Raw genomic sequence first — 27,975 nt, 5'->3', positions numbered from 1 at the left:
CAGATTGAAAAAAAAAAAACGAATCAAAGATTAGAGGGTAAAACGAGAACGGAAAAAGGAACACAGCGTTCTCTATTCGATTCTCTATTCTCAATTCCTAACCTATCCAGTAACAGTTCCTTTAACGAATTAGAACTAGGCTAGAATAGGAACAGAACACAGAGCTTCAGTGTTCATGAACTGACCTGTTCGTTTTTCTTTAAATTAGATTTGTGTTTTAGCGTTACTCCGTTCCGTTCAACTTTCAATGTTGGTAAGAATTATTGTAACCTATATTGGTTAAATTGTAGTCTATACAAAACTTGCATTGGATAATTATGATTGTAATATAGAGATCATAAGCTATTGTGCATTTCCAAATATATTTTGACTAGGTCCTTCAGTAGATAAAAATACTTTAGGCTATTACGTTTTATTGATAGAACAAGTAGTTAACCTAGTTAAATTTAAAAATTAATGCACTATTTTTGATATAATGGAAGATTAATATTTAAATAACAGGTAGGCTACTTTGCTATCATAAGGAGGCTACTCTGTCAATATCTACTAGTTTTTTCGAGATACCCCAAAGTATGTGTACAGTATGTTATAAATATGTTACCATTAGTGTCAAAGATAGAGATAACCTCTACAAGTGCTCACATGATCTGAGGTTAAATTTGGGTTTTACTTCTATCTTGGAGAATGTTTTTCTTTATTAGCCAGAAGTGTAGAGTTGGCTTTTAGAATTACACTGTCATCACCTGGAACAAAAATAAACCATACAAGTCGCAACATTGAAGTTGGCTATTTTCGGCAGCAGATATGAAAATCGTAACAAAGATTTGTAGATTTGCAAGTAGATGGTCTGAACTTTACATTTTCCTCAAAAATACAAAATGACTCCAGCATTATACATAGGCTATATCACATGAAAGTACATAATATAGGCTACACTACAAATGAAAAAATACATCTGATTTTATGCACTAAGAATGTATTATATGTCATAGTGTATATTGTGTACTTTCACATGTGTCATCCTGGGGTCGTTTTGTATTTTTAAGAAAAACATAAATTTCGGATTGTGTACGTGCAAATCTAAGAATATGAACTCATTGCTTGTTAAAACATTTCTCAGCACATAAAACCAGATATATTTTATGTCATTTGTAGGGTATATATAAATGTACTTTTACATGATGTATCTTGCAAAGCTAGATTCGTTTTTTCATCAGACACATCACAAAAGTAAATCCAAAAAGACAAAACACAAATCTGATTTGTCTGCAGCTATTCAAAACCATTAGTCAACAAGACTACTCCAGGGAAAAAATAAATAGTGTATAGTTTAATAATCATTTTATTGCTACATATGCTTTTTTATGAAACTACAGAACCTATTAAAAGTATGTGAAACAATACTTAAACTAAAAATATTAATAGTAGTTTTATCCCTCACCAATTTGAAATATATGGTGTGCTTTTCTCGTATTTATGAGTTTTATTTCAATAAAATAAAAATAGATTAATTACAAAATCCCCTTAATAACTTAAGTAAGTAGTCTTTAACTTAAGGGTTTTACTTGTTTGACTTATCTTATTTACCCTTATTACATGTATTAAAGGTATGGTTTTAGAGTGTACTGTAAAAGACAAAAACAGAAAAAATTTAAGAGGAATATTGAGTTGATTATTAGCTTTAAGTAATAAAAGTAAAAAGTATAAGCTGACAAAGTAAATATAAGTAGGCTAATTTAAAATGGTTTTAACCTTTTGTATCATCATTATGATTTAGCCACACAGATCACATAGATTTTCACCTGGTGCTCAAGGTACGTATGGCGCTGACAATTATAACACACATAATATGTCATTCTTCGTTTTTTGGAGGGGTAAATAGAACATATTGTTACTTTTATATTTCCACAATGATTTTTTTGGCTGGATTTGCAGGTAACACTATTTGTAACTACTCATCTCTGAAACTACGAATGAAAATTAAACAAACATATCCTCAAAACTACTGATTATCTCAGGTCAGTCACACAAGGGGAACTGACAGGAAGTAGGGGTGGAGTAATACAGGGCTGTAATAGAAGGGCTGTTCAGGTTCTCCAGTTCACCAATATATAGAGAACCTCACTTTCCTGGAGAATCGTGTTGTGCGGTAGACAAATGGTTATGAATCAAGGGCTAATAAGAAGCCTGCACTCGTTCAATGTCTATTATCGAATGATTCAATATTATCCAACTTCGATATCATATAATAATCTTACGCAATGAGAGTTATAATACATTAACTTAACATAAAGAATAATAAATAAAAATAAAAAAAAACTTATATATAACTAAATTTTGGCCTTAGTCTGAATATTTTTACCTTCAAATTTCCGTGTCCCTCTTGTTGTCGGGGACAAATTGCGAGTATTTATTGATACTCTCTTCTTTTCCCCTCAGGTGCAGCTTCTACTAAATCTAACATCCAAGTGCCTTAAACTAATTTTCTGAGGTTATACTTTCTCTTGCCTATTTTGCATTCGTCAACTTGTACTACAATTCCTGGACACTCAACTTTTCCTCGCTGTCAAACTTATCGTCTTGACTAATGAAAGAAACTTCTCTTCAGAAAGAAAGCCAGTCACTAACAGTCTTGCTTGACGAATTGTAGTTTTTATCACTACATTTTACCATCAAAAAGACATAATTTGTCTTTGTAAAGATATAGGATTGTCAAATTGAGATATAGGATTTGTAGAGATATAGTAACATACATGAAATGACCATATTTCTCATACCAAACCTTCAAAGAACCTGTTGGCAAAAGCGTTTTTTGTGATATTGTAAGGTTTCTCACATCTTCTTTGGTATCTAAATACCCCCATTGCAAGATGGATTCCCAGGAGCCAAACCCGCATCTTGAAGCCACTTGAAACAAATCTCTTCTCTTTGAAGAGATATCTCACACAATTTCCTCATATTAATTGCTATTTTCCAATCATCCCAGAATTAGTTTCTCCTTTATGTTTTTTGGGTATTTTGGTATTATATGGAGACAAATATTTTTGAAAGAGTTTTTCTTATCGAGGGATCTATAAAATAAAATAATTAGAAATGATAGACTTTATTTGACTTACCGTGAAAACTACATGTCACTATGATGATCGGTTCTTGTTTTCTGTCTTCCAAAAGGAAGCGATGGTGGGAAGAAGGAGACCACTCTGTCCGTATATACTATTTGTTGTTAGATTATATAGGTTAAGTAGATAAATATTATATATATGTATGTATTATGAATATAAAAATTCAAGGAGCACTCATGTGATCTGAACTTGAATTTAAGTATTATCTTGAGGGATGCCATTGGTACTTTACCCAACCTCACATCACCTGTCAGATCGTCCAACATGATCTGACATCAGAAAAGTTGGACGGTTTGGGACTTGATCTGAGAAGGTACAGATCGGAAATGCCCCTGGCCATCAGTCAGGGCCACCCCGCACTTCTGGGGAAAAAAGAAAACATCCCCTGAAATAGTACCCAAATTCAAGCTCAGATCACGTCGTAATTGATCGTAAAGGATATTTTTAACTTTGGTTGTACTAATAACATATTTACAATAATCTAATCTAAATCAACTTATATCACGTAATAAATAGTTGTAGATAGGGACAGAGTGACCTTCTGCTCGTCTACACTGCTTCCTTTCGGAAGGCAGAAAACAAGAACCGATCATAATAATGACATCTACTCTTCATTTCAAATATAGTTTCCTCCGTATAATACCAAAGTACTGTTTATTGTTGACATTAAACATTATTAATTATAATTAATAAGTTGAAATGATATGTTGAATAGACTGTAATGTCAAATTATTCATTTGATAAACAATAGAAAATCCTTACGAACAACCTAATAATGAGTGCAGATCTCTTAAAGTCTTCCTTGACTTTAATTTTTTTATAGTGCAAAATATGATTGTATCAACTGGATTAAAATACCACTCAACATTAGAATAGAAGCCTACCAACTGCATTTGAAGGTAATTAAAAAGATGTTTGGTATGTTTTTCTGTTTCTTGTCATTTTGGACACATTTTCTGCCTCTAGGGTCAAGTTTAATGTTTTTCCTTTATTATTATGCCCTGTTTACTGTTGTGCAACTTCTTGGGCATTTTGATGTTTCTTTTCCTTGTTGGTTAGATTTGAGTGTGTAATCATACAAAGAAACAATTGGTTGTTCTTTCTCTTTTATAAGTTTTGTGGTGCTAGTGTAATTTTTTTTAATATTTAGTGTAAAATTTGTGAGTGCTTTTTATAGTAAACTCTTATTATTGTTTCAGACTGAACAGAAAAGACATTATGTCTTCTTTTACAAGTCTGAAATCTAACACTGGTGCAGTTGTGCACCTGATGAGATATTGAGATACCTTCTGACCTAGATTACATTGGATAGCTGCTGGGTAACCAGACAGTGCTCCTTAGTAGTCTAGATGTCTCTGATGTCGAAGCAATGTAAAGAGTTTTTTTGAACGCCTTTTTACTGTCTTTATATGGATCCCTTCAGACAGATGTGTACTCTAGATTCCAGGAGTCAATCTGTACATCAGGTTTTAGACGCTGTACTAAGCAGAAGGTAAAATGGAGCTAAACTCAATATTCACATTGAATCAACCCTTCCTACTATAGCTATGTTATGATTTAAAACATTTTTATTATTCTTCATAATGCAAAAAATCTTATTATAGTCATGATTTGGTTTTATCATTTTAGGGGATCAACAAAAATTGCCTCGCTAACGACTAAAAACTGTATAAACTTAAGGCAGTATACTTTGTCAACTTTAGTTAGTTGCTCTTGTTACATTGATAAACAATTTGGCAGGTTGTATGTGTTTCGCTGGTTGCTCAGTGTTAATTGATACAAATTTGGCTTTTTTATCTCCTGTGAAATTGATAAAAATGGACTGATTTAATGCAATTTTTTACTGATTGCGTTTTTAAGGAATAAAAGTTGTAAAGTGGTTAAATTTCCTGTGTCAATTTGTGTATATTGTTATGGCATGTTGATTGATTGGTAATCAAGCGCCACGTCAAAAATGAATACCATTATAGGCTGTTTTGGTACAAGCACATTTATTCTGTACTAGTACTGTGAGTGATGAAAAAGAGATGCAGGTGCTGACTGTTGAGGCAGACTGTAGATATGCATGCTAGTGTACAGTTAACACAGGTGCTCAAGTTCTGCACATCTGGCTACAGTGTAGTGACAATTTATCAAGAAACTCACCATCAACGGTTATATTATTCTTTATAACGATAAGTTCAAGCTCTTCATGATCTGTACCGTGATGTTCCTTAGTAAGAGTTTTAATGTTCCGATTTAGTGTAGTTATTCCTTTTAAAATGAGAACTTGCTTATGTTTCATTTTCATATGATGTAATAAGAAAAGTTATAGCCTATATCTTGAAAATGTATTTCATGCATCTAAAATCATGTAAATGACCAGGTTGGTGGTTAAATTTTGTAAATTTTCTTATAAATAATTCGGTTTTATGTTAACACTAAAATTTAGTTCTTGTAATGTAGTGAAAATAAAATTATTTTGTTAAATAAAATTCAGTTTCCGAGCAGTAGCTATGTACATTTAGTTGTTTAAATGCCTTTGTAATTGTATACAATCATATCTTGTTTATACTATCTAAATGGTAAGATCATAATACTGACATTTTTGCTGCTTGCACACTGCTGTAAAAGTGTAGATTTTTATAATTTGATGTTGGTTATACAGAAATATTTTATTAAATATATGACAAAATTATTATTTCTGTTTGAGGTAAATATGATATATGTCTTCAATGTATATGTACAGCTTCAAAATTAATAGGGATAAGCAGGCCTACTGATTTAGTTTTTTTAAATACACAGTCAGGGTGAGCTCTAGAGTTCAGTAATCTATGTCAATGTCCAGGGAACAAACTTGTTGATCCCTAACTCCTCTCTTAGGGGAAGGTACCATGGCACCATTTTAAAAATGTATCCAAGTTTGATTAAATTTATTATAGAAGATGCTGTAATGTTTATTTTCTAAAATACCCACCAAAACTTTTTCATTTCCCCTTTATTGTAGGAAAGGATCAAAAAAGGCCGCTAAACTACATGACAAGAGGTTCAGGGTACAAGTATTTGTACTAGTTCTAGTAAAAAGATAACGAACAATTATAAAAGAAGAGCTTATTAAAAGTCCGTGTTAACTATGGCCAAAAGACTCCTTGGTGGGGCACCATGATATCCAATTTTAAAAAGTTGTTTGATTTTGACCAAATGTTTACCAAAACGTGTTTCAATGTCTATTTTGTAGAAAATTGTGTTTTAAAAATTAATTTGATCAAAAGTAAATAACAGAAATGGAAGGTCATGTACCTTCGGATGAGAACCGATTTGGGTGCAGAATTTGGTCAAAAACAAATAACTTTTAAAAATGGACTCTCCCCCACTTTGTACTTACTTTACGTATACACTTTACAGCAACCACTTCAAAAATATAAAACATAATAACTTCTTGCATGGTTAACGAACCTCTGAATGATCTTATCTTTGCAAGCAGTTCTCTACTAGGAATTATTGTACCAAATTTTAAAAGATGTAAATTTAAAAGAAATTGAAATAATACTACATATTTTAGGCCTTTAACACATTCACGACAACGTTTACCTTATTGGATACACACTATCTTTCACAACTGCCATTTTGTACCGATGGGTACACTTGCATCGTGCTCCTGATGGGGTACATGTTGCTATGCATTTAATTATTGCGTTTTTATTGTTTGTCTGTCTTGATGGTTTGTTAAATTCGATCACGTGCTTAAACAAATAACTAAGACTATTGTGTACCCTAACGGGCGCACAATTGCTTAATTTTTAAGGTAAATTAACTTTTTTAGGTACCTCTTGGGGTACACGGAAAAAATTTTAAAAAACATAATGAAATTATTATTTGTGTGCAAACTTACGAAGCCTACATACCTTTTTCGTTATACATAGATGTTTGACGTAAAAAACCTGATTAACCTGAAAAATGCTGACGTAAACGTGTTAAGAGGTAAAATTTAAAACTGTTGTCATATCAGGAAATTTTCTGAGCCAGAATATGATTTTTTTTATAGGGCTATTGTTTTTGTTCTCGGTGTTAATGCCCATATAAGAACTCCAGCAACATTTTGAAATGTTCTGCCGCTTGTAACATCTCCTTCAATAAATGAAGCAATAGGTATTTTTGAGAATGTATTAGTTAACTTAGTTACAAAGTGATACATTTATTAATGTTATATTGCTGCTTACACAAAGTTTTGTAACATAAATGGTTTTATTTACTCTTAGGCAAGCAGATAAGCTCCAAAAAAGAGATATTTGATGATTGCTTCAAATAATGAAGGATGATGATTCTGATTGGTGGTCTGGGCTTCAGACTGTCTCATCTTTTGACAATGGTACGTATCAGTATTACCCTCTCAAATTACCAACTAAGAGAGGGATGTAGTGAAATAACCTTTAGTGATAAAAGTTTTAATCCGTAAAATCAATATGTTGAATTTCAAACACATTTACATCCTTAATTTTGGTTAAGAATTATGGAATATGTTTCTTTTTATGTGGATTTTTAATTAATACATGTTGAAATGTTTTTTGAGTTTTTCTGTAAGTTTTTAATATATACATATTGAAGAAAAAACGTTTAAAAATTCTTTTCTAAATAACTGGAAAGAATATATATATATTCTAAATAACTGGAAAGAATATATATATATTCTAAATAACTGGAAAGAATATATATATATATTCTTTCCAGTTATTTAGAAAAGAATTTTTAAACGTTTTTATATATATATATATATAAAGTAAAAACACTAATAAAGATCTAAAAAATGAGACATCTATGATTATGTGACTAAAACTAAGGGCATAAATGCGTTGCAAATTTCTTATTGAGGTTAAAGTCAAGTTGGCTGCCGTACAGCTGGCACTTAAGATAAATGTGCCAATATCATACTGGAGTCGTTTAAATAATATGAAACATTTCAGTCTTATATTTATTTAAATACTTTTTTCTCTACCTGTGAATATTATTCTTAGCCATTTAAAAGTAAATTTAATTGTTACGGGCTGGGATTAAATGAATTGTATTAAATTTTCTCTTGTTTTCACTTTTTTTTCAGAAATTATCAATTTTATCGTCTTATATAATTTTTTAAGTAAATTGCCAGACCTAATGAAAGAGAAAAACATGAAATTTCATTTATCTTGTTACATATTTAATAAATGGAATAGTAATAATGTCAAAGAAGATAATGTGTGTAACTTAAATATGATAGGTTAAATGTGATGTATAAATATGATTTAAACGTTTTTTTAAGGTATGAGTAACGTCAGGAGTGTTATTGGATTTCAGTAGGGTAAAAAAAGCATTTTTATCATCGTTGGTTGTTGAAGTAACACCTCCGATAGGTCTCATTTTCAGCAGTATGGAATTTTTATATATTGTTTGTGAAGAGGAGAAAATGAAATGATAACACTTGTTTACAACAGGGATTATTTTTAATGAGTTTTGTAAACACTTTATTTTACATAATTACTAAAAGTAAATAACTTGTGTTATATAAGTGTTTGCTTGTTCAATGTGTTGTTTACTATAAATAACCTTAGTTTTATTTATATAAACTTAGTTATAGTTGTATAATGGCAATAGCCATTTATACAATTTTAATGAATGAAAATAAAAGTCATTTGACAGGTATTTGGTCTTCGGATCATATGTTAGTTTGGTTATTTAAACGCATACGTGACAGATACGGCCAAATACAAAATAATTGAATCGTAAAAAGTAAGGGCTCTGTGGTGTAATGGTAGTACATTCACCCGGCAAGTGAGAGATCCGGGTTCGAGTCCCGGTGGAGCAAGTACTTTTTGTGGTTCAATTTGGTACTTTATTGAAATTAAATTTGGCTATTGCTATTTATACAAATTTAATGAATGAATGTATATATATATATATATATATATATATATATATATATATATATATATGGATTAATCAATCTAGTATTTTTGAAGTGTCACCAAGTGAGGAGTGTTACCATACAAAAATAACACACATGACTGTAAATTAATATGCCTGAAAGTCTTTATGTTTTGTTTTTAATCTCTTTAAGAATGTTGTGAATGGCATAATAATTATTAAATCATACATTTGAATTAAATATTCGCTTATTTAGATACAAAGTTTTATTTATTAAGCAAATTATATTTTAATCCTGTGATTTTATTTTTAGTTTCTTTAATTATAATACAAAAACATTTCTAAATATGACAATTACATTGCAACTTGATGTGTTGCTTGTTCACAGCATTATAATAATTTAAAATGCATTATTGCTTAACCATTTGCAATCTTATGAATAAAATTGATTTTGGTTTAATTATTTTGCGCGAAGGACATAAAAATCACAGATTTAGTGTGTATATTTTGTATAAAAAAAAAAAAATACTTTGACCTTGTCCGATGTTATTTTGTATACCTTCTATTTCTTGTGTAGGCCTCTCAAGCACTGTCACCTGTGACTCTAGCGAAGATGTCCAGCAGTTCTGTCCTTCCAGTCTGCTGGTTGAGTCGCTCATCGGACAGCTCTGTAAACTTATTGAAAAGGAACCAAAGCATCAGAAACAGTTGTATTTAAGTGAGTACATTTTTATGTTTTACTGCTCTACACACAGTCAGAGTGATGAAATGTTCCCAGAATTGATGTGTACAGGATTATAATATGATCATCTGTAGGAATTATGTCACGTTATGACACGTGATATGCACAAGTAGGGAGTATATTTAGAGGTTGGGAAATATTGCTCCACCATCATAGTAGCCTTGAAAAAAGTTCATTTTTTAGGTCTGTTGACGTTTTTAGTTTGAACATTTGTATGTGGTGTTAACAAATTTGTAATGTTATTATTTTATTCAACAGATATAAAAAAGTGAGAATTTAAAGAAAAGTCAAATTTTATCACCTATTACTTTCTGTAAAGTAGATCAGTTACTTCTTTGAAGTCCTTTCTTATAGGGTTTTCCCGTTTAGAATAATTAGAAGATCTATAGAACCTGAACATGGAATATAAAACTAATTAATATTATAATGCTTGATGGGAATTCCTGGTTTTTATAAGAGATTAATCCTTAAAATACTCTATTTAGTAATGTTTAACTTATAATACTCATTAAATGATCAATTATGGATGCAAGTATCTTATTTATTACAGGGCAATTTTGTTATTTTTGAAATCTTAATTCATGTATGATTTAAATATTTTCAATTATGCTATAAGATATAAACTGCTCATTTTTTTGCCAGAGATTTGCAAGAAACTTCATCAGATGAAGTTGATAGACGAGAGCTATGAACTGGAGGAGTTTGAGTCGATGAGGAGTTATTACCAGAAGGCATTGTATCATCTAGTCTCCGTGGCCAAGACCTCAAAGTCCCCTGACAAGAAGGCTATGGTTCCAAAAACAAAGTGAGTTCAGATCAATCTCATTTTATGTGTGCGTAAGTGACTGTTTTTGTTTTATAGAACACAAAGTTAATGAAACCGCTATTGCACTTAAACATAAAAGATCTTTCTGCACAGTTTCTGGGATGAAATATTCAGGACGGGGAATGGGACCACCCGCTGCTGAGATCATGTATACAGCTACTATAAGAGTTAGTGGACACTATCTCAACTAAACCATCTTGGAAGAAAGGGTTAAATTTGTAACTGGATAACATTAGAATTTAAAAAAAATGAAATAAAAATAAATATGCGACTATCGAAACATTGTAAACTTGGATATTGAGAAGCTATAAAATAGAAACTATATTAACTATTGGCGTGAAGTGACAACAGTTGTTGGACACAGATTTATAAAACATAGATTTTCACTTCTTTTTCTTCAGTAGTGGTGAAGTCAAAATGAAATTTTGATCAAGTTACTGAATAAATGATAACGCAGCCAAATAAGTTAGAAATTGTGAAAAAAATCATATAAACATCAAGATTATCATCTCCTTAATAATAACGCAAACTTAAATAGTAACAAGTTAATGAATTTGTTTGTTGGATTGTATGGGTAAAAAGATGCAGGATTGACCTACCACATGGAGCTGTGTAACTGTATAAGTGGCACAGTTTAAAAAAATTTGAATTTCACTAAACTGTAGTATCCCTACACATACAACTAAACATGCAGATGTATGAAATTCAGTTTTTTAAATCCATTATAGATTCTTGTTCCAAAATTGTAAAAAACGACTTTTTATCACGGAATTGACTCTTTTAATAGATCCTAAATTCAATAACCTCAAATTCAGCAACTTCAAGTTTATACCAACATGTTAGGCGATCAATTTAAAATAATATCTTGACAATAATGAAACAAAATATTATGACATGTAATAAAATGAATTCTGTGAGTAAAATGTTAAGACATAAGTTAAAATATGGCGTAATAATATATACATATGCTACATAAAGAGTTTTGGACACCTAGTATTTTTTATTCAGAAGTAAATTAATAAATACCTAGAAATTAAAATATGTTGCTATAATAATTTACATTCAATCAACATATCTTAATTCTTAGACTTCCGTGGCTGGTATTATAACAAACATTTAAGTTTTCTAGTTCACACCGGATTGAAATATTGTATTCTGGTACTTTCATTAAATTCTTGAAATATTTAGGCTTTGCTTTGAAGAGCCTAAATTTCAGTTAAATTTAATTTGTCATGCATATCTTTTATTTAAAGTTTGGTCGAATTTAGTAATATTACACCACAAAATATTCAGAAGTAGATTAAAGGTAAAATGTTGCAGCAGCCTGGTATGTTTGAAGGCAGACGCAATACTCGAATGGTCAAGGTACTCAACAGAGTTTGAAGAGCTGGATTTCATCGCTCGTGGTGGATTTGGACAAGTCTTCAGAGCTCGCCACAAGCTTGATGGAGAGTTATATGCTGTGAAAAAGATTTACTTGAGGTTTGTAATATTACGTAATGGTATTTATCATTATTATGCAGCAACTTGAGGCTTGTGGTTCTGTAATTTCTTTGCTTTAATACACATGTTGACCTATATAAATTGTTAGGTTATGAAATTTTCAATGCATCAGATGTTATGAATTGTTCTCTGTGAACCTTCTGTTGGTAACTGCCTTGTTACCTAAAATCTTAAAGTTTCCCTGAATTCAAATTTTGGTATTTAGAATTTGTACGACAATTAAACTAAAAAATTATGGTTTCTTGATCAAGTAGGCTTATGAATATTTGTAGTATTGCAATTATCATATCCGAATTTATATTCCCTTCATGTACAAAAAAGTGAGTAGTAAATTGTGTTAAATGTGATAAAATAAATAGGTGTTTGTTTAATTAAGTTTCATTGGGAAAGGGAAGAAAAATGCATAAAAATAATTTCAAAACTGATTAATTTTATATCAATTTACATTTTAATACAGTATATTGGCTATTGAACTAGTGGAACAGGATTTAAATCAAAGTTTTGTAGTTATTGATCCATAAATAATGAGTATTGTCTAAAATATCTGTTTGATGGCATTGTAGAAAAGGAAATTTTTCATAAATTAATTAATTAATATATTTTGTTCAAGTAAAATACTTCACAATTAAAGATCCTGATCGAGAATGGTTTTTTTAGTTTAAATTTTTCAAACCATTACATATAATGTAAATATTTTCAAGTCACTCGAACTAGCTGTTTAGATGTTTTTGATGATTATATCCATCTTCGTTTGTTTACAGGATGTAGAATTATTATTTACCATAATAATATTTAAATGATTATGAAATTACATGATAAAAAATAAATCTGAAGTCGAAACGATGTAGAGAGTTTGAGCTTCTTCGTCACTGAATTTTTTTGTATCTCTTCATTCAGACGAATATGACTCCAGGAATCGAGTGTGTGACAGCATCAGATTTGCACCAAGAGGAATTGGTATTACCATTATTATGCAGCAACTCGAGGCTTGTGTTTCACTGCAGTACATATTTTTTGAACTGATCTTTGCTTTATTTCTTTATGTATTGTAACTAAATAAAAGTTATTAAACATAAAGTTTAGTTTGTTATATATTATTCTATATTTGTTTTGCTGTAAATGGGATTCTTTACTAAATACAATCAACAACAATGAGTTGGTAATTTTAGTTTTTAAATTAATAATCAGATAAAATTTAAGTAATGACAGTTAATTGACTTTCTTCAGTAAATTAATTCATTCAAAGTAATAAAAAATGTAACAAAGAATTGTGTAAACAAACTAATTCCATTTTAAAATATGGTATTTGATTCCAATACATAAACATATACAACAAAATTTAAAGGCCAATTCAGGAAAACATGAATTCAAACAAAATATGTCATAGAAATTTTTCAGAATTACAACAGTTAGCTAGTAATCATCTGTTGGATGAAACAATCAGGTGATTATTAGTAAATACACAAATAACTCAATATTAGTGTTTTTTAATGAGGGATAGTTCCCAGTAAAATCTTTACTTCTTACTTATTATTTGTTGTAGTGAAATAAACTTGGTATCAAAATGCTCATCAGATTCTCGTGAACAAATCTATATTTCTTTATCCTTATAAATTATTCATAACATCACCAATTTTTTATCAATTTTATCAACTCTTTCATAGCAGTAGTTGTGGTCCTTGACTACTGCATCAACAATGACTTGGTTCTTAACAAAGAAAAAACAAAGCAGCTGGTGGTATTTGTAACAAAGAAAAATGAAGTTGCTGGTTTTAACACTGTCCACACCAATTATGTGGGATTTATTGTGGATGCTGACCTCTCATGGAAGAACGATGTAGATATCAACTGTAAAACACTCGGCATTTCATTGTATGCCGTGGGAAGAACTGTTGCTACCGATACAGCAGAGTCTCCAAGAGTTGCATACAATGCCCTTTTTGAGAGCCATGTCATAGAGAATCACCTTATGGGATGCCAACCTAGAAAGGGGTTTACTTCTCCAAAAGAACGCAATAAAAGCATTGGCTGGGTTGGGGATACGTAATAGCTGCAGGAAAACTTTTCAAGATATGAAAATTTTGACAGTGGTTTCTTACTACATCTCAGCAGTGATTTCGTTTGCTTTCGCAAATAACTTCAATCTTCTGCTTCACGGCACAGCATTGTAAACTAAGAGTCTAGCATATGTCGGCACCAAGGTCTACAACCTTCTCCTAGATGAGTTGATGAGTCGGAAAAACCATGATCCGTTTGTAAAATTGGGTTGCTCAACGACCATTCTACACAGTGGATGTGTTCTTGTCCTGGAGAAACTTTGACAGATATATTTAAGTATAATAATGTAACTTTGTTCTTGTAAAAATATAATGTAATATATTGTTTTGACGCCTTTCAAATCTTAATGATTTTGAATAAAGTTATTCTCTTTCTCATATCTTTCAAAAACCGATCAAAACAGGTCTCAAAATTTTGTAAATTTTTAAATTTATATCTTTATTTAATTTAAAGTGGAAATATATTTTTTCCAGAGGAAACACAAACAGGTAGACATTAACTGAGAAAGACAGAGCTATACTTCATATGACATTTCCTACATATTTTGACCTGGAAAATCAAATGGTGTAATGGACAACCTTTATATTATGAACTTATCCTTTAACGATATCTTAGCAGACTCTTCCACATTAATGGTTTCCTCTCTGATTTCCATACTCTGTCAACTATTGACTCATAAATGAATCACTTATTATATTTTATTTGGAACCAATTGCAAGCTGCCTATTATAAGATTTCAATATTAATCATAGGACGTATCCAATATTTATGTATTGTATGAGGAGACTTGACTCAACTTTCTCCTTATTGCTCTTGTTTACATTTCTTTGTGTAGTTGGTAACCGTCATATGTGTATAAAAACATGTTTATTTTATTTATTATAAGTAGCTGTAGACTCAGTACAAACATATCAGTATTATTCCCATCAATTAAGTTGTATGATATTTTTCCAGATACAGCAATGCTACAGGGTTCATGCAGAGTTTAACAGAGGTGAAGATGTTGGCTAAGTTGAACCACCCCAACATTGTAGCGTACAAAGCCGCATGGCTGGAGCCAATAGACCCCAGTCAGAGAAGCAAACATGTGTTTCACAACATGAACAACCATATTATTGACTCTAGGTAAATATTATTGACTTTATACACATCCGTAAATCATTTGACATACAAGACGGCATGGCTGTAACTCAAACTACAAGAGCAAACATGTTTTTACAACATGAATAATAATAGATTTGATTCCAAATAAGTGTCCACAGAGTTTATGCACAACCGTTACAAGTTTTAAAAAAATTTAAGAATCGCCCAAAAAAATAATTTAAATTTTAAAAATAAAAACAGAAATTATATTTACGTTTTGTTACACTCTAAGAATGACAGAAGTGGCCTTGTCCTAGACTGTAGAAACATTCTGTTATCGTTAAAAGTAAGAATTGTTTAGAAAAATTATGTTCAAAATTTATTTGTTTATGCTTTTAATCAAATCAAAGTTTTGAAACCAACCAATTGAATTGGGAAATGACCTCAAACTTTGGTTATGTTCTAGTAGTGAAAAACAAGACAGTTCCGGTGGCATAGTATTTGAGACATCTGATGCAAATGAAAGTATTATCTCTGAAGTTAACGACAATTTGGCAATTGTGAAGCCAAAGCCGTCATCTGACGCTATATCTACTTGGAATAGTACTCAGTTCTCCAACTGTCCTCAGGTATTGTTTCTCCTAAATAACTAGTGTCACGTATTATTACAAAACTGGATCATTTTAAACTTTCTATTATTTTTACATTGTGGATTATGATTTACAGTTATTCTTAATTAATCTATCCTCCTAATTATAGAATCATGATTAGCAATTAAAGATAGGTAAGATACAATTCTTAATATGTCGTATTGTACAAACTACAGCAAAATTAACTTTAAACTTGTAAAAAATGTATTAAATTTATTTACAGTACAGGCCATGGAGTGCAGTTGGTGGCATCCAATGGAATGGACAGGCCTGTGTAATGTTGCCATATAATACATCAACTGCCACTTGGCACAGCATGCCACTGCATTCCAACACAGACCGTTGTACTGTACAGGGTGAACCAGACCACCTGAGCCACTGATTGTAGCAGTGTAACAAGTGAAGATAGAAACTCCGTTTCAACTGAACCCTCCGTCCCCAATTTTGTGGCCGAAGAATTCCACACAATTTTTGGGGAATGCGAGGTTATTTTGGGAAATTTTGAGGTATAAAGGTGGGGCACATGGTACCTCATTTTAAACATCTTGAGCAGTTTCAGTTCTGTAGGCAAAAATAACATTTTCAGTTGATTTATTCCAATTTGTTTCCAAATAGTTTTATCCATATAATGAACATTCTCTAAACAACGTCCTTATAAAACTTGTAAAATTATTGCAGGTCCTCAAACTCTTATCATCCTTTAATGCAAAGTCTACTAGCGATATTTCAGTGTGTGTCCACAAGGATGCAAGGTAATTTGGCTTATCTTCGTGTTCTTAGATTTTCAGGAATTTGACTGTCATCCTTTGTCAGCAATAAGGTGTGCATTGTTCTTCAGATAAACAATAACAATAGTGCAGGTTTTGTTATTGTTTGTTATGTAATTTAACCTGGTGTACTAATTTTGAAACAGCTAATTCAGTACCGAACAAGCAAATGATAGCTAGGAAGCATCTTAAATATTTGTTACTGTTGCAACAGTTTTATATACTATGCTATATTGTGCGCTTATCGCTTTCCTGGAAGATATCACTACTCACGGAAGGTATTTTGAAGCTTAGCTGATCAAATTCGAGAAACTGGAAGTGTGCATTGTAATCACAACAAAGGTAAGAAAATTCATGAGGCCAGTTTAAAGCAAGAAATTTTCTGATGTTTCAGCTGCTATGAAAGAAATTTAAATGGAGGTACGTAAATTATTTCCTTAACAATGTCTTGCCTAAACTATTTATGGATCTTCGGAACGAAGTTAGACACACAAAAAATGGCTGCAGGAAGATGGCGCCCCTCCACATCATTGCTGGTCTTAATAAACAGTTTCGTGATAAATGGATAGGACGGGTCAGTTATTTGAAATGATTTGTGTCAAGAAACCTTTAATATCAGGTACCACATGTCCCACCTTTATGTTTAAAAGGGTCAGTTATTTGAAATGATTTGTGTCAAGAAACCTTTAATATCAGGTACCACATGTCCCACCTTTATGTTTAAAAATTTCCCAAAAATTACCTCATTCAAATTTTTTTGGGATGTTGAAAATAATTTTATGGAATTCTTTAGCCACAAAATCAAAATAGAGGAGACCTGTCCAGTTGAAACAGAGGTTTTATCTTCACTTCTTATACTGCTACAATCGTGTATAAACCTCAAACAAATACTGATTTGCATTTAATTCTTATCAGTATAAAGGTAAAAGTTCACATTTCACGGAACCTGCGACATCGGTATCTGGTTTTAATTATGTAACGCTTATCCTGTTGTCACATTAGGTTGGATATGTCAGGTTTTGCTATATACCAAAACTTTTCTAAGTATTTTAGAGTTGGAAAAAAATGTGTACAGGTTAATAAAATTATAGTTTCATCGCTAAGGAAAGACAACATATTGTTTCTTTCAGTTTATAAACAACCAAAACAACGAACTTCAGATCTTGCAATGTAGTATGCTTTAATTTGGTCATTCATTATGATTATTTTGTGGTTTAAGACTACCGGCACAAAAGTGAGTGTCTTCTGCTAGGCATCATGTTTCATTTGTTGCATGTCATTGTTGATAATAATCGATTACCAACATAATATTGTGTGTTATATCTATAAAACAGTGGTCTAAGAGGATCCGAGCTGAGAGGATCGTGATTATGAAAATAATGCCGACTTACCGGAGAAATACTGCGGCCAGTACTATTGGAGGATTGGAATTGAGGAAAGGTTTTTAAAGCCAATTGAATTGGCAAGTGGCTGTATGTAATTGAGTTAATCCAGCACAAGAATAAAATACCCCCAAAACTCTTAAGACACTTTTAATCATAGTAAACTTAATATTTAAATATTTATTCTTTCAACATGATTTTTATGGCAGTCATTTGTGTATAACCAGTGAGAATTTTTAAATCCAAAATTAGCAGCTTGTTGATAAGCTACATTTTACATAGTAAAGAATTCTCATCAGGCCTAAACTTAATTATTTGTCCAAGATAGTGTACTAGTATTTGTCAGTGTTGTTATGTAATTTGTTGCAGGAATGGGCATGTCTGTACATTCAAATGCAACTGTGCCATGTCACCTTAAGACAGTTGTTAGACGATAGAAACCACAGTTTTGAGCCAGTTAAAGAGACTCACTGCCTTGCGTTGTTTAAGAAAATAGTGCAAGGTGTGGAGTACATTCACTCCCAAGGAATAGTGCATCACGATATCAAGGTAATACAGCCTGTCAGTGTTATAGATTTTATTAATTTAAAAGATTCTTAATTTGTTATGTACAAGTATTGGCCGAAAATTAATTCACCTTCATTAATGAAAATATTAACAACTTCTGTTTAGATTAAGAAATTATTCCGAATTAAATTAGTGTTTCTAAAACTCTGCAAATTTAGCAATTCATAAGGTAATTCACAAATAAGATGTGTGCCAAAAGATTTCCAAGATGTTTATTTTCAATCAATTACGTTAAAAATTCCAAACTTTTAGAATTTAATCAATCAATGTAAAGACCCTTTTCCAAATCTTAAATTTGGACAGTGAGAAGTAATAATGGAAATTTCAACTCAAATTTACAAAAGAAAGCTATACAATCCCTTTTTCTCCATCATAACTATGTAACGTACATTTCCATTCTCTTCCTGTGCCTATATATAGAACAACTCAATTAAAAAAAAGTCTTTTTATAATAGTCAGCACTTTTTCAATAAACTACATTTAGTGTGGAAGGAGATTGCTTAATTAAAGGCCTTCAAATGAACCATGAAAGAATATATGCTTCTAACTGAAATTCTTGTGAAGACTTTAAACCAAATTCACCAGAAAATAATCAAGGTGTGAAATATTATACTTAACGTAGTTTTATCTATATGTGACTTGTGATTTAGTTACTATTTTAGTCGTAATTTTTATTTAGCGTTCTTGTCTTGGCAAGCCTTTATTGTCTTGGTCATTCTATTAGGCTAATAAATAATTTCATTTCATTTTATTGCGCCAGCTATGAACCACCAACAGGGCCATCACTTTATCTAAATGACAACATGTCTCCAAAAGCTTGTCCGTGTGGTTATGTACATTGGAATAATTCCATTATCTCGAGTTTCATCTCGACAGTTGGATGTCTTTTACATACGTGATTAATGGGTATAGGTAGAAATCTTCATATCCTGACCGCATCCCATCTTGCTCCTCTAGGTCTAGAATCTTTGAATCTCCATTTTATGAGGTCAGTCTCCTGTTTTGTTTATATCCAGATTTTTGAAAGATCATAAGTTTAAGTAAGAATTATAATAATATTGCTGGATCACTTCGCAAGTGTTAACTATTTAAAATAAATAACAAAAGATACTCTACTTCATGCGCCAGACACCCTTGACTGAGCACCTGTAATAAAATGATGCAATTGTCCTCTTAGCTTCCAGGGCCATGGCCGTTCTCTGTATCAGCTCGAAGAGTTATGACCATTTCCTGTCCCTCAGCTCGCTAGGTCACACTTCATGGCCTTCATTGTTTTTCCGTTCAGCTTGTCTGACCACTTTGTGTGGTCCAATGTATTGCACCGTTTTAAAATACCATAGCAAACATCTTTAGAATTGTTTTTTGTATCCAAGTGTCAATGTCATTGTGTATTCAATCAATTTATTAAAATACTAGTGTATTTAGTGTGGCCAAATTTCAAAATATGGAAATGAGTTTATATTCTATTAATATTAGTGAACTACTTGTTTTTTTTTTATATTTCAAATCAAAATGCTTTTAAATTAGGTTAAATCTATAACTTAAATTGCTTTATACTTGGTATGAATAACCAATCTAAAATGTTTTTAATCTAGTAAATGTTATAAGTGTTTTTGATGATTAATTAAATTCCTCAACTAAATAGTTTCACTTGGTATCGTGAGTATGATTAGTGTTATCGAGCAGTAAAGAGCCTTGTAACTGAATGGATTAAGCTAAGAGACCATACCCTTTTAAGTGATTTGAAAGTCAGTTTCCAGTTGTTAATCCAGTTCCAGAGAGTTCGTATACCATAGCAAGTCCTTTTTCTGCTATTTTAAGTTACACTTTATTACTTTCAGCCAAGCAACATCTTCTTGAGTCGAGACCAACAGCAGGTACAGGTGGGGGACTTTGGTCTCGCCTGCCCTCTCCTGGCACACAACCCAGAGGTTGCTGTGATCCCCTCCACGGCGCACGTTCACCGTGGCCAACTGGGCACCAAGTTGTATGCTGCCCCCGAACAACTCAATGGCATCTGTACTCCTAAGGTGTGTCTCTCATTGTAATAATAGCAAATTATTGGATTTATATTTAACTTTTGCTTTATGATCCATTGGATTAATTATCTAAATGCACAAAATAATTGAATTTTGAATATTACACATTCATTTTAATACGTACAATAATTAATTCATAAATAAATTGTGGATAATATTCAGTTAGAAAAAAGAAAAGCATACATCTCGAAATTGTTTGCATCTTAGTTGTTACAAGCATTTATTTAATTTATCACATAGGGCTTTGGGTCATAAAGATTAATATAAAAGTTATAAATTAATGATCGAGATATTTCAAAACAATGATAATTCGTGATTACTAATCACTTCCTTATTTAACATTATCTTCAATTTACAAACTTTTTCATATAATTTTAACTCCTACTATGCGGAAATCTCGTAATATTCAGTTTGTTCTCTGTCACAAGAACTGGATGCCTAGAAACTCTGTAAGCTGGTGTGTTTCACAGTTTCTCAGATAGGGAGCTTGATATAGTACAATTCTTGATGTTTCTGTGTTGAGTTGTGTTTATTACATTGAATATTATTTAAATTAAATTTGTTGGATTACTTTAATAAGGACCTCAGTTAAATTAAAATAGTGAATTTTACCTTCCTTGAAAATGCTTTCATATTGGTAATTTCATATTTTCTTATCACTTATCTTTAAAAAAATACAGTTTGGAAATTTTCTATGTATAATATAATTATTTAGATATCTTAATTTATATAAAAAATAAGTTCAATTTAAATAGTATATTTCTTTACTAATAACGCATTATAATATAAATATTGATTTATTAAAGACAGATGATAATGATGTGGACAACTATAAATTAATGATGGCTGGTTATGGGTTTGAAGCGCTTGTAACTCAACCGACAAGAGTAACTGCTACGACACGATCGTGTATCGATCATGTCTACTTGAGGATGTCATGTAGAGACAAGCGACCGTGTGCGGTGGAGGCGGCTGTGGTGGAGGCCGATGTGACCGACCACTACATGACGTCGTTGCGGCTACGTTTGGCCGGGCGCCCCGCAGCCGAGCCCGCCGCTGCTACTTGTACTGTTATAAGTTACGATAAGCTGGACGGTATGTTGACTAATATGGACTGGACTGACATCTATAGGCAGAATAACGCTTCTGTGGCGTATGATTTATTTGAAATTAAAATACAATCTTGCATTGAACAATGTAAAGAAGTATATAAATTAAATAATAGAAATCGCAAATTAAAGCCTTGGATGAATGATTACATTTGTAATCAAATAAGAAAAAGAAATTGGTTGTATAAAAAAGTAAAACATAGGTCGTTAAATGATAGATTTAGGTTATATTATAATTCTTTTAGGAACAGCTTGAAGCAAAAAATTGAGTTAGCTAAATCAAACTATTATAGAAATAAACTGGAGAACAATATTGGTAATCATAAAGCTACTTGGAATACCATTAAGAATATGACTGGTCAGAACATAAAGAATGATATATTTTGTTTAAAAATTAATAATACAATGATTTCAGACCCAGAAATAGTTGCTGACGAATTTAATGATTTCTTTCTGTCGGTAGCTGAGCACATAATAGAGGATAACTCAATTCCGAATGGTTTGGAGAACTCCCAATACAAAAATAATTTTGTCCTAGTTCAAGAGAGGTCATCAATGTTGTTAGGACCGGTGTGTTGTGATGACATTGTGAGAATAGTTAAGTCTCTGAAAAATGGAAAATCGCCTGGGATTGATGGTTTGAACTCTTTTTTAGTTAAGCATATCTGCTCAAGGATAGCTGAAGTCTTTACGTTTATTATCAATTTAAGTTTTAGCACGGGAATTTTCCCTGAGAGTCTTAAAAGGGCTGTTGTAATACCAATTTATAAAGGTAATTCGCCCAACATTTGTTCAAATTTCCGCCCGATCTCATTGATTTCAACATTTTCCAAAATAATAGAAAAAGTAAGAAAGAAAAACTTACTAGCTTTTTAAATAGAATAGATTTTTTTAGCAATAATCAGTATGAGTTTAGAGTGGGAATGAATACAGAACGGGCTCTTTTAGACTTTGTTAGCAAATTAAATGAAGGTATTAATAGTGGTAAGTGTGTGAGTGGACTTTTCCTAGATATACAGAAGGCATTTGATACAGTCAACCATGCCATTTTATTAGAGAAATTATATAATTGTGGGGTTCGTGGGGTAGCTCATGCTTGGTTTTCCAGCTACTTACAAAACAGAAGGCAATGTGTTAAAATCAAGGGTGTTTTGAGTAAAATGGGTGTAGTCAGGCACGGAGTCCCCCAGGGATCGGTCTTGGGAGCAACTTTGTTTCTTGTATATATCAATGATCTTTGTAATTCTTCATTAAATGGCCAAATCACCGCATTCGCGGATGACACGGCCCTCTGCTATTTAAGTGAGACGTGGGAAGAATCAGAAAGAAAAATTTTAACTGATCTGGAAGCTTTAAAATGGTGGTTTTACAGGAATAAATTAGTTCTCAACACACAAAAAACTAACTGCATTAATTTTAATTTAAGGGGGTTCATTGAATTTAATAATAAAATTATATATAAATGTTTAGATTGTTTAAATACGATTAATACCTGTGTAAATTGTTCAGAAATCAGTCCAACCAGAGAAGTAAAATATTTGGGTGTAATCCTAGATAGCGAATTGAGCTGGAAAACGCATATAATTAAACTAAAATCAAAACTCATAACAGGAATTAGACTTTTTTATCACTTGCGGGACGTATGCCCAATCCAAACTCTTCGTTGTTTATATTTTGCCTTAGTAAATAGTAGATTAGAATACGCTATAATTTCTTGGGGTGGAACGTATAGATCTACAATAAAACCTGTGGAAAACATTCAAAAATGGTATGTTAAATTAATTCTAAAGAGAAGATTAAGAGAACCATCTCATCCGTGTTTTGTTAGTATGAATATTTTGCCGTTACGTTGTATTTATATATTTAAGGTTTTAAAAGCTTTTTATTTAATTAGTGGAAATTTACCATCAAGTGTTAACTTTTTTAGACAAGGTCTTAGAAATGCTAGCAATTTTAGAGTTCCTAAACCTAATGTAACTTTTTATACAAAAATATTTAATTATACAGGACCAAGACTTTTCAATAGGTTGCCGCAAAATATAAAAAATATTACAAAAGTAAATAAATTCCTTAGAAGTGTTAAAACCTGGCTTTTAAGTATGGACAGAAGCAACGTTGAGTATCTGTTAACTATTATCCAATAGGTAATTTGTTTTTTCTTATAGTGTATGTTACTGTGGCACGTAAATATGATAGTGTACTAAGTTTCTTTAAAATAGGCGTGCTTCAGTATATAAAATGAAACCTTTATTATTTGTTATTTTGGTTTGGCGGTTTGTGGAGATGTTTAAACATATATTTTCTTTACAATAAGTATATTCTGTTTATTTTTAATTTCACGAAGGGTAAATTTGAGTTTTGTTAATTCTGTTTGCTAAGCCATAAAGATTGTAACAATAAATTAATTTATGGGATTAGAAGATATAGATAGTTATAGTGTCTGCAACCGCAAATGAACTCTTTATTTAAATAAACTTATCTGGTGGAATCACTCATCAGGCTTTGCCTTTGGGACCCTATTTTCCTAACAAAATTATATTTTATTTGTCATAATAGAATTTTATATTATGTTAGTATACATATGTAATACGCATATGATTTTGTGTTGATACTTATATTTGTGTTTTTTTAGGAAATAAATCATTTATTCATTTATTACTGAAAAAATAATATTCAGCATTCAATTATCTCAAACTAGAATACATAGTCAAGGGTCTTTTAAATTGGTAGCATTTAAGTACTACTCTATCCTTACCTTACATGCTAGGCGTTACAATGAGTCTCAGCTCCCAGTACACATTAGCATTGAAAATTGGAGAATGGCAAGTCCCACTGCAAAGTAACTCGCTCGACTTAATATAGCAATTGTGTTATAGAGTGACATCTACAGTTTGGGGATAGTTCTGATGGAGCTGATACAACCTTTCCAGACTGATATGGAGCGCAGCAAAGTCATTGGAAAACTCAAGACCGGCAACATTCCCCCCGAATTGAGCGAATTTTTTCCAACACTTGTAAGTGCATTAGCATTAGTGTAATTTCGTTTCAGATACTATCAGAAAGTTTTAAAAAACGTATTGCTGATATGCAGGGCCGCATTTAACTTTAGTGGGCCCTGGAAAAGATATTTGGCCAAGCCAGGCCCTGCCACCTGACACGGTTCTTTCAAATAGACATGTAGCGATGCCTGGCCCGGTAAAATTGTCTGAAAAAACCTGCTTGAGTATAGACCTGCTGATATCCAGGGCTAAGATTGGTAAGCATATTATACTAGGTTAAAATTAACTAAATTTAGGGGCAGTTTGTGATACATTCATGTGATTCTATAGATCAGGTTGCTGTTGATACCTAGTCAAGCTATATTTCTGTCATATCAGGTTGTGTCTTTTGCTATCATCCTTTACTCTACAGCATGTGTGTAATGTATTACAGAAGCTCAGCCCTACACTTTTTTGCACTGCATCAGTTCTGGCCACATTGTCCATGGTAACTGGCATGAATACTAATGAATTCTGAAAATTGACTTTGGTTATTGATTTTCAATTTAAATTATTTTGCCAATAATTTGCAGAATAACGTTATATGAACATTAGGTTGAGTCTCCTTCCTCAACCTTTTCTGGTTGTCATAATCGGTGTTTTGAATAGTATTGTTGACAAATCAGCAATTTTAGCTCATAATCGGAATATTCTGTATTTTTTTGCACCAAATTACTGTTTTTTCCGTGTTATCTTTGAGGATTTAAATTATTTGTGTCAAATTACTAACACTTGAAATACTAAACAATCCTGATAATCACAAGTCAAATTAAGAATTAATTATTGTCCGATTTATAACACAATCTAAGACTATCTGTTGTATCTTAAGTTGCATTTTGAGTGATTTTTTATTAATTTTGTTTCTTCTAAAATCCGTTCCAATTATCAGCACCTTAATGGCTTGGGTCTACGCACAGGCTTACTTGCCCATGTCAACCCTAATTTCCCTAAAGGAACTGTACCCAGAAAATATGTATAGTTTGTCTTTTGTTTTAAAATATGTTTGTTCTTTTTCAGATATAATTAATACCTTCTTTATGTTTTAAAATAAAGTGTAATCAAAAATACATATGTATTTTAATTTGTTTTATTGGAAAATAAATTAATATTAATTTAATTTATTCATTCATTTGTATCATGTTGTGCTATAATGCTGATTTGTTTTTAATTCTTCACCAACTGAAAATTTTTGTTATGTAAAGACACTGGCAAGTTTCTAAATTTCATTGCTTAACCCTGAAACTGTTAATTATTTTCCCTTAAACGACTTAATGATTTTGAAAGGACTAAAAAACATCACTTTTTTCCACATCAATGTATTAACATTTTCTAGTAAAAGTACAACATGCCTATAGAAAGTTTTGATACAAAATGTTGGATCTCCATATTTTGACTAGTTGATTTAATTTTAATTTAATTAGTTGATTAATAGTTTTTCTGGGCAAAGCGAAAAACTTATTGTGGTAGTTTATTGATGAATTAGACATGTTCTAATTCATATAATCGATTAAAGCCAGGTCCAGGGTTAACCCTCTCTTGGCAATTGCAGTCCGAGGAGGCAGGCGATAAAAGCCCAGTAGACACAATCTGCTTTATACCTATCTGCTTTGAACTTCCATCATGTGGCGGTATTTTAAACGTCTAATGAAATGATTTATTTGCACTGCTGTTCTTGTTTACTCTTTGAAGTTCCACCTTGTGCTGCTACTTAGGAGTAACAGACGAAGATGGCAGGCACAAGTTTATGTCACTCGATAGCATGTAAGAATAAGAAACCGAATCCTTACAAGATTATTAATTTTTATGTAATACAATGAAATTACACAGAACGTAATAAGCTTTACAATGTATAACATAATAGATTTTTAGTAGAATTTTAAAATTAAAATGTGAATAAAAGTATTCTCATGGCAGAGCAGGCCAATTAATTCATTTAGTAGCGTCAGAAGCCTGCTATGGTCATTAACCAGGGAGAGGGCGCAAACCGATCGATACAAGCAAATGTAACTGAAACATCCCCTAATGCTAAGGTTTGTTTTTGCCAATAGAAGGAAACATGACTTTTCCAGACTGTTCAGTGATGCAAATGGCTTTGACCTCTGGTCAGTTTTTAGTGGTTGATCGTTCAGTGCAGGCCTATTGCGACACGTATTCTTTACTTCGGTCTTAATAATTAGTGTTGTTTTTATTAAGTGCATTATTTAGAGAAAACGCACAATGTTTTTGTGATTCCGTACGTGTTTCACAACGTGTTGATATGATTTGTTTATTTTAACCTAGATTGTAGTTATTTGTTCAGTTAGTTATCTACCTAACGAAATGATCAGATTGCAGATCTCGAAACATGGTTTTACTGATTTCTGGTATCACTAAACGATGGAAAAATCTGGAAAATCCTATTTCCTTCACATTTCTCATGGTTTGTCGCAATTGACTACTTTTGAACTGTATTACAGGTAAGAGTGATAAAGCGTTGCATCTATCACTCTCCAAGCAAGCGCCCGACTGCCCACGAATTGCTGGAACTGTTGGAGGATGAGGATAACTCGAACAGCGCTAGGATCATTGCTGAGCAACATGAGACAATTCAACGGCAGGAGAGGGAGATCAGGGAATTGAAACGATTGCTGTCAGAGCTATCTTCAAGTCCAACTGAATGTTTCAGTCCGTCTTCTCAGTTTTTATGAAAAATTAAACTATTATGTAGAGTAAAGCTTAAAGTAAGTTTAGTACTTTTTTCTATGTGGCAAATTAAATTTTATAATTAATTATTAAAAGTTTTAGGAGGAGAAATATCAGGGTTTTCTAATTATTTTTGTGGAAAGGTGATAATGATGGTACTTACCTGTTGGTTTAATTAATGTAACTAAAAAAATTGTGATTTGTATTATTCCACTTTACTTCCAAAAGTGAAATAATTTTATTTATTTGTCATTGTGTTTCTGTATTGAAATAGATCAAATGTTTGAAGAGGGGAATTTGATTGATTTCAGTGTTGGGATCAATTTTTATAGAAATATGATTGTTTCAATCAAGAAAAAATATATGAGTGTGTCTGCAATATTTGGTGCATTTTTGTACTGTATTATGGCAAACAATAAGTTCTAATATTATTATTAGAATCTAGTTTAACTTATTTATACACAATATATTTTCAACTATTTACGCAATGTAAATAAAACATGTTTTTTTAAATCTTTGTTCTATACATTAAT

The 27,975-nt window shown here is 31.6% G+C and overlaps 1 protein-coding gene across 4 annotated transcripts; it reads left to right on the top strand.

Annotated features, from left to right (window-relative positions):
- Positions 1 to 82: 82 nt before the first annotated feature.
- On the top strand, positions 83 to 27,955 carry LOC124365051 (eukaryotic translation initiation factor 2-alpha kinase 1-like). Of its 4 annotated transcripts, none has more exons than XM_046820961.1 (11): positions 83 to 253; positions 7,361 to 7,470; positions 9,574 to 9,714; positions 10,381 to 10,543; positions 11,888 to 12,046; positions 15,080 to 15,250; positions 15,675 to 15,837; positions 18,377 to 18,556; positions 20,416 to 20,604; positions 24,599 to 24,736; positions 27,217 to 27,955. In XM_046820961.1, exons 2-11 carry the CDS (start codon positions 7,410 to 7,412, stop codon positions 27,445 to 27,447), a joined length of 1,596 nt encoding a protein of 531 aa, XP_046676917.1. In that variant the 5' UTR covers positions 83 to 253; positions 7,361 to 7,409; the 3' UTR covers positions 27,448 to 27,955. The 4 variants fall into 4 exon arrangements, with proteins under 4 accessions (XP_046676917.1, XP_046676913.1, XP_046676915.1 ...); XM_046820957.1 differs by having other exon boundaries at positions 11,885 to 12,046; XM_046820959.1 differs by lacking the exon at positions 83 to 253 and adding an exon at positions 340 to 501 and having other exon boundaries at positions 11,885 to 12,046.
- Positions 27,956 to 27,975: the final 20 nt, after the last annotated feature.

Source organism: Homalodisca vitripennis, chromosome 6 (assembly GCF_021130785.1).
Source record: "Homalodisca vitripennis isolate AUS2020 chromosome 6, UT_GWSS_2.1, whole genome shotgun sequence".
NCBI classification, from domain to species: Eukaryota; Metazoa; Arthropoda; class Insecta; order Hemiptera; family Cicadellidae; genus Homalodisca; species Homalodisca vitripennis.
This window is presented reverse-complemented; position numbering and strand designations above follow the sequence as displayed.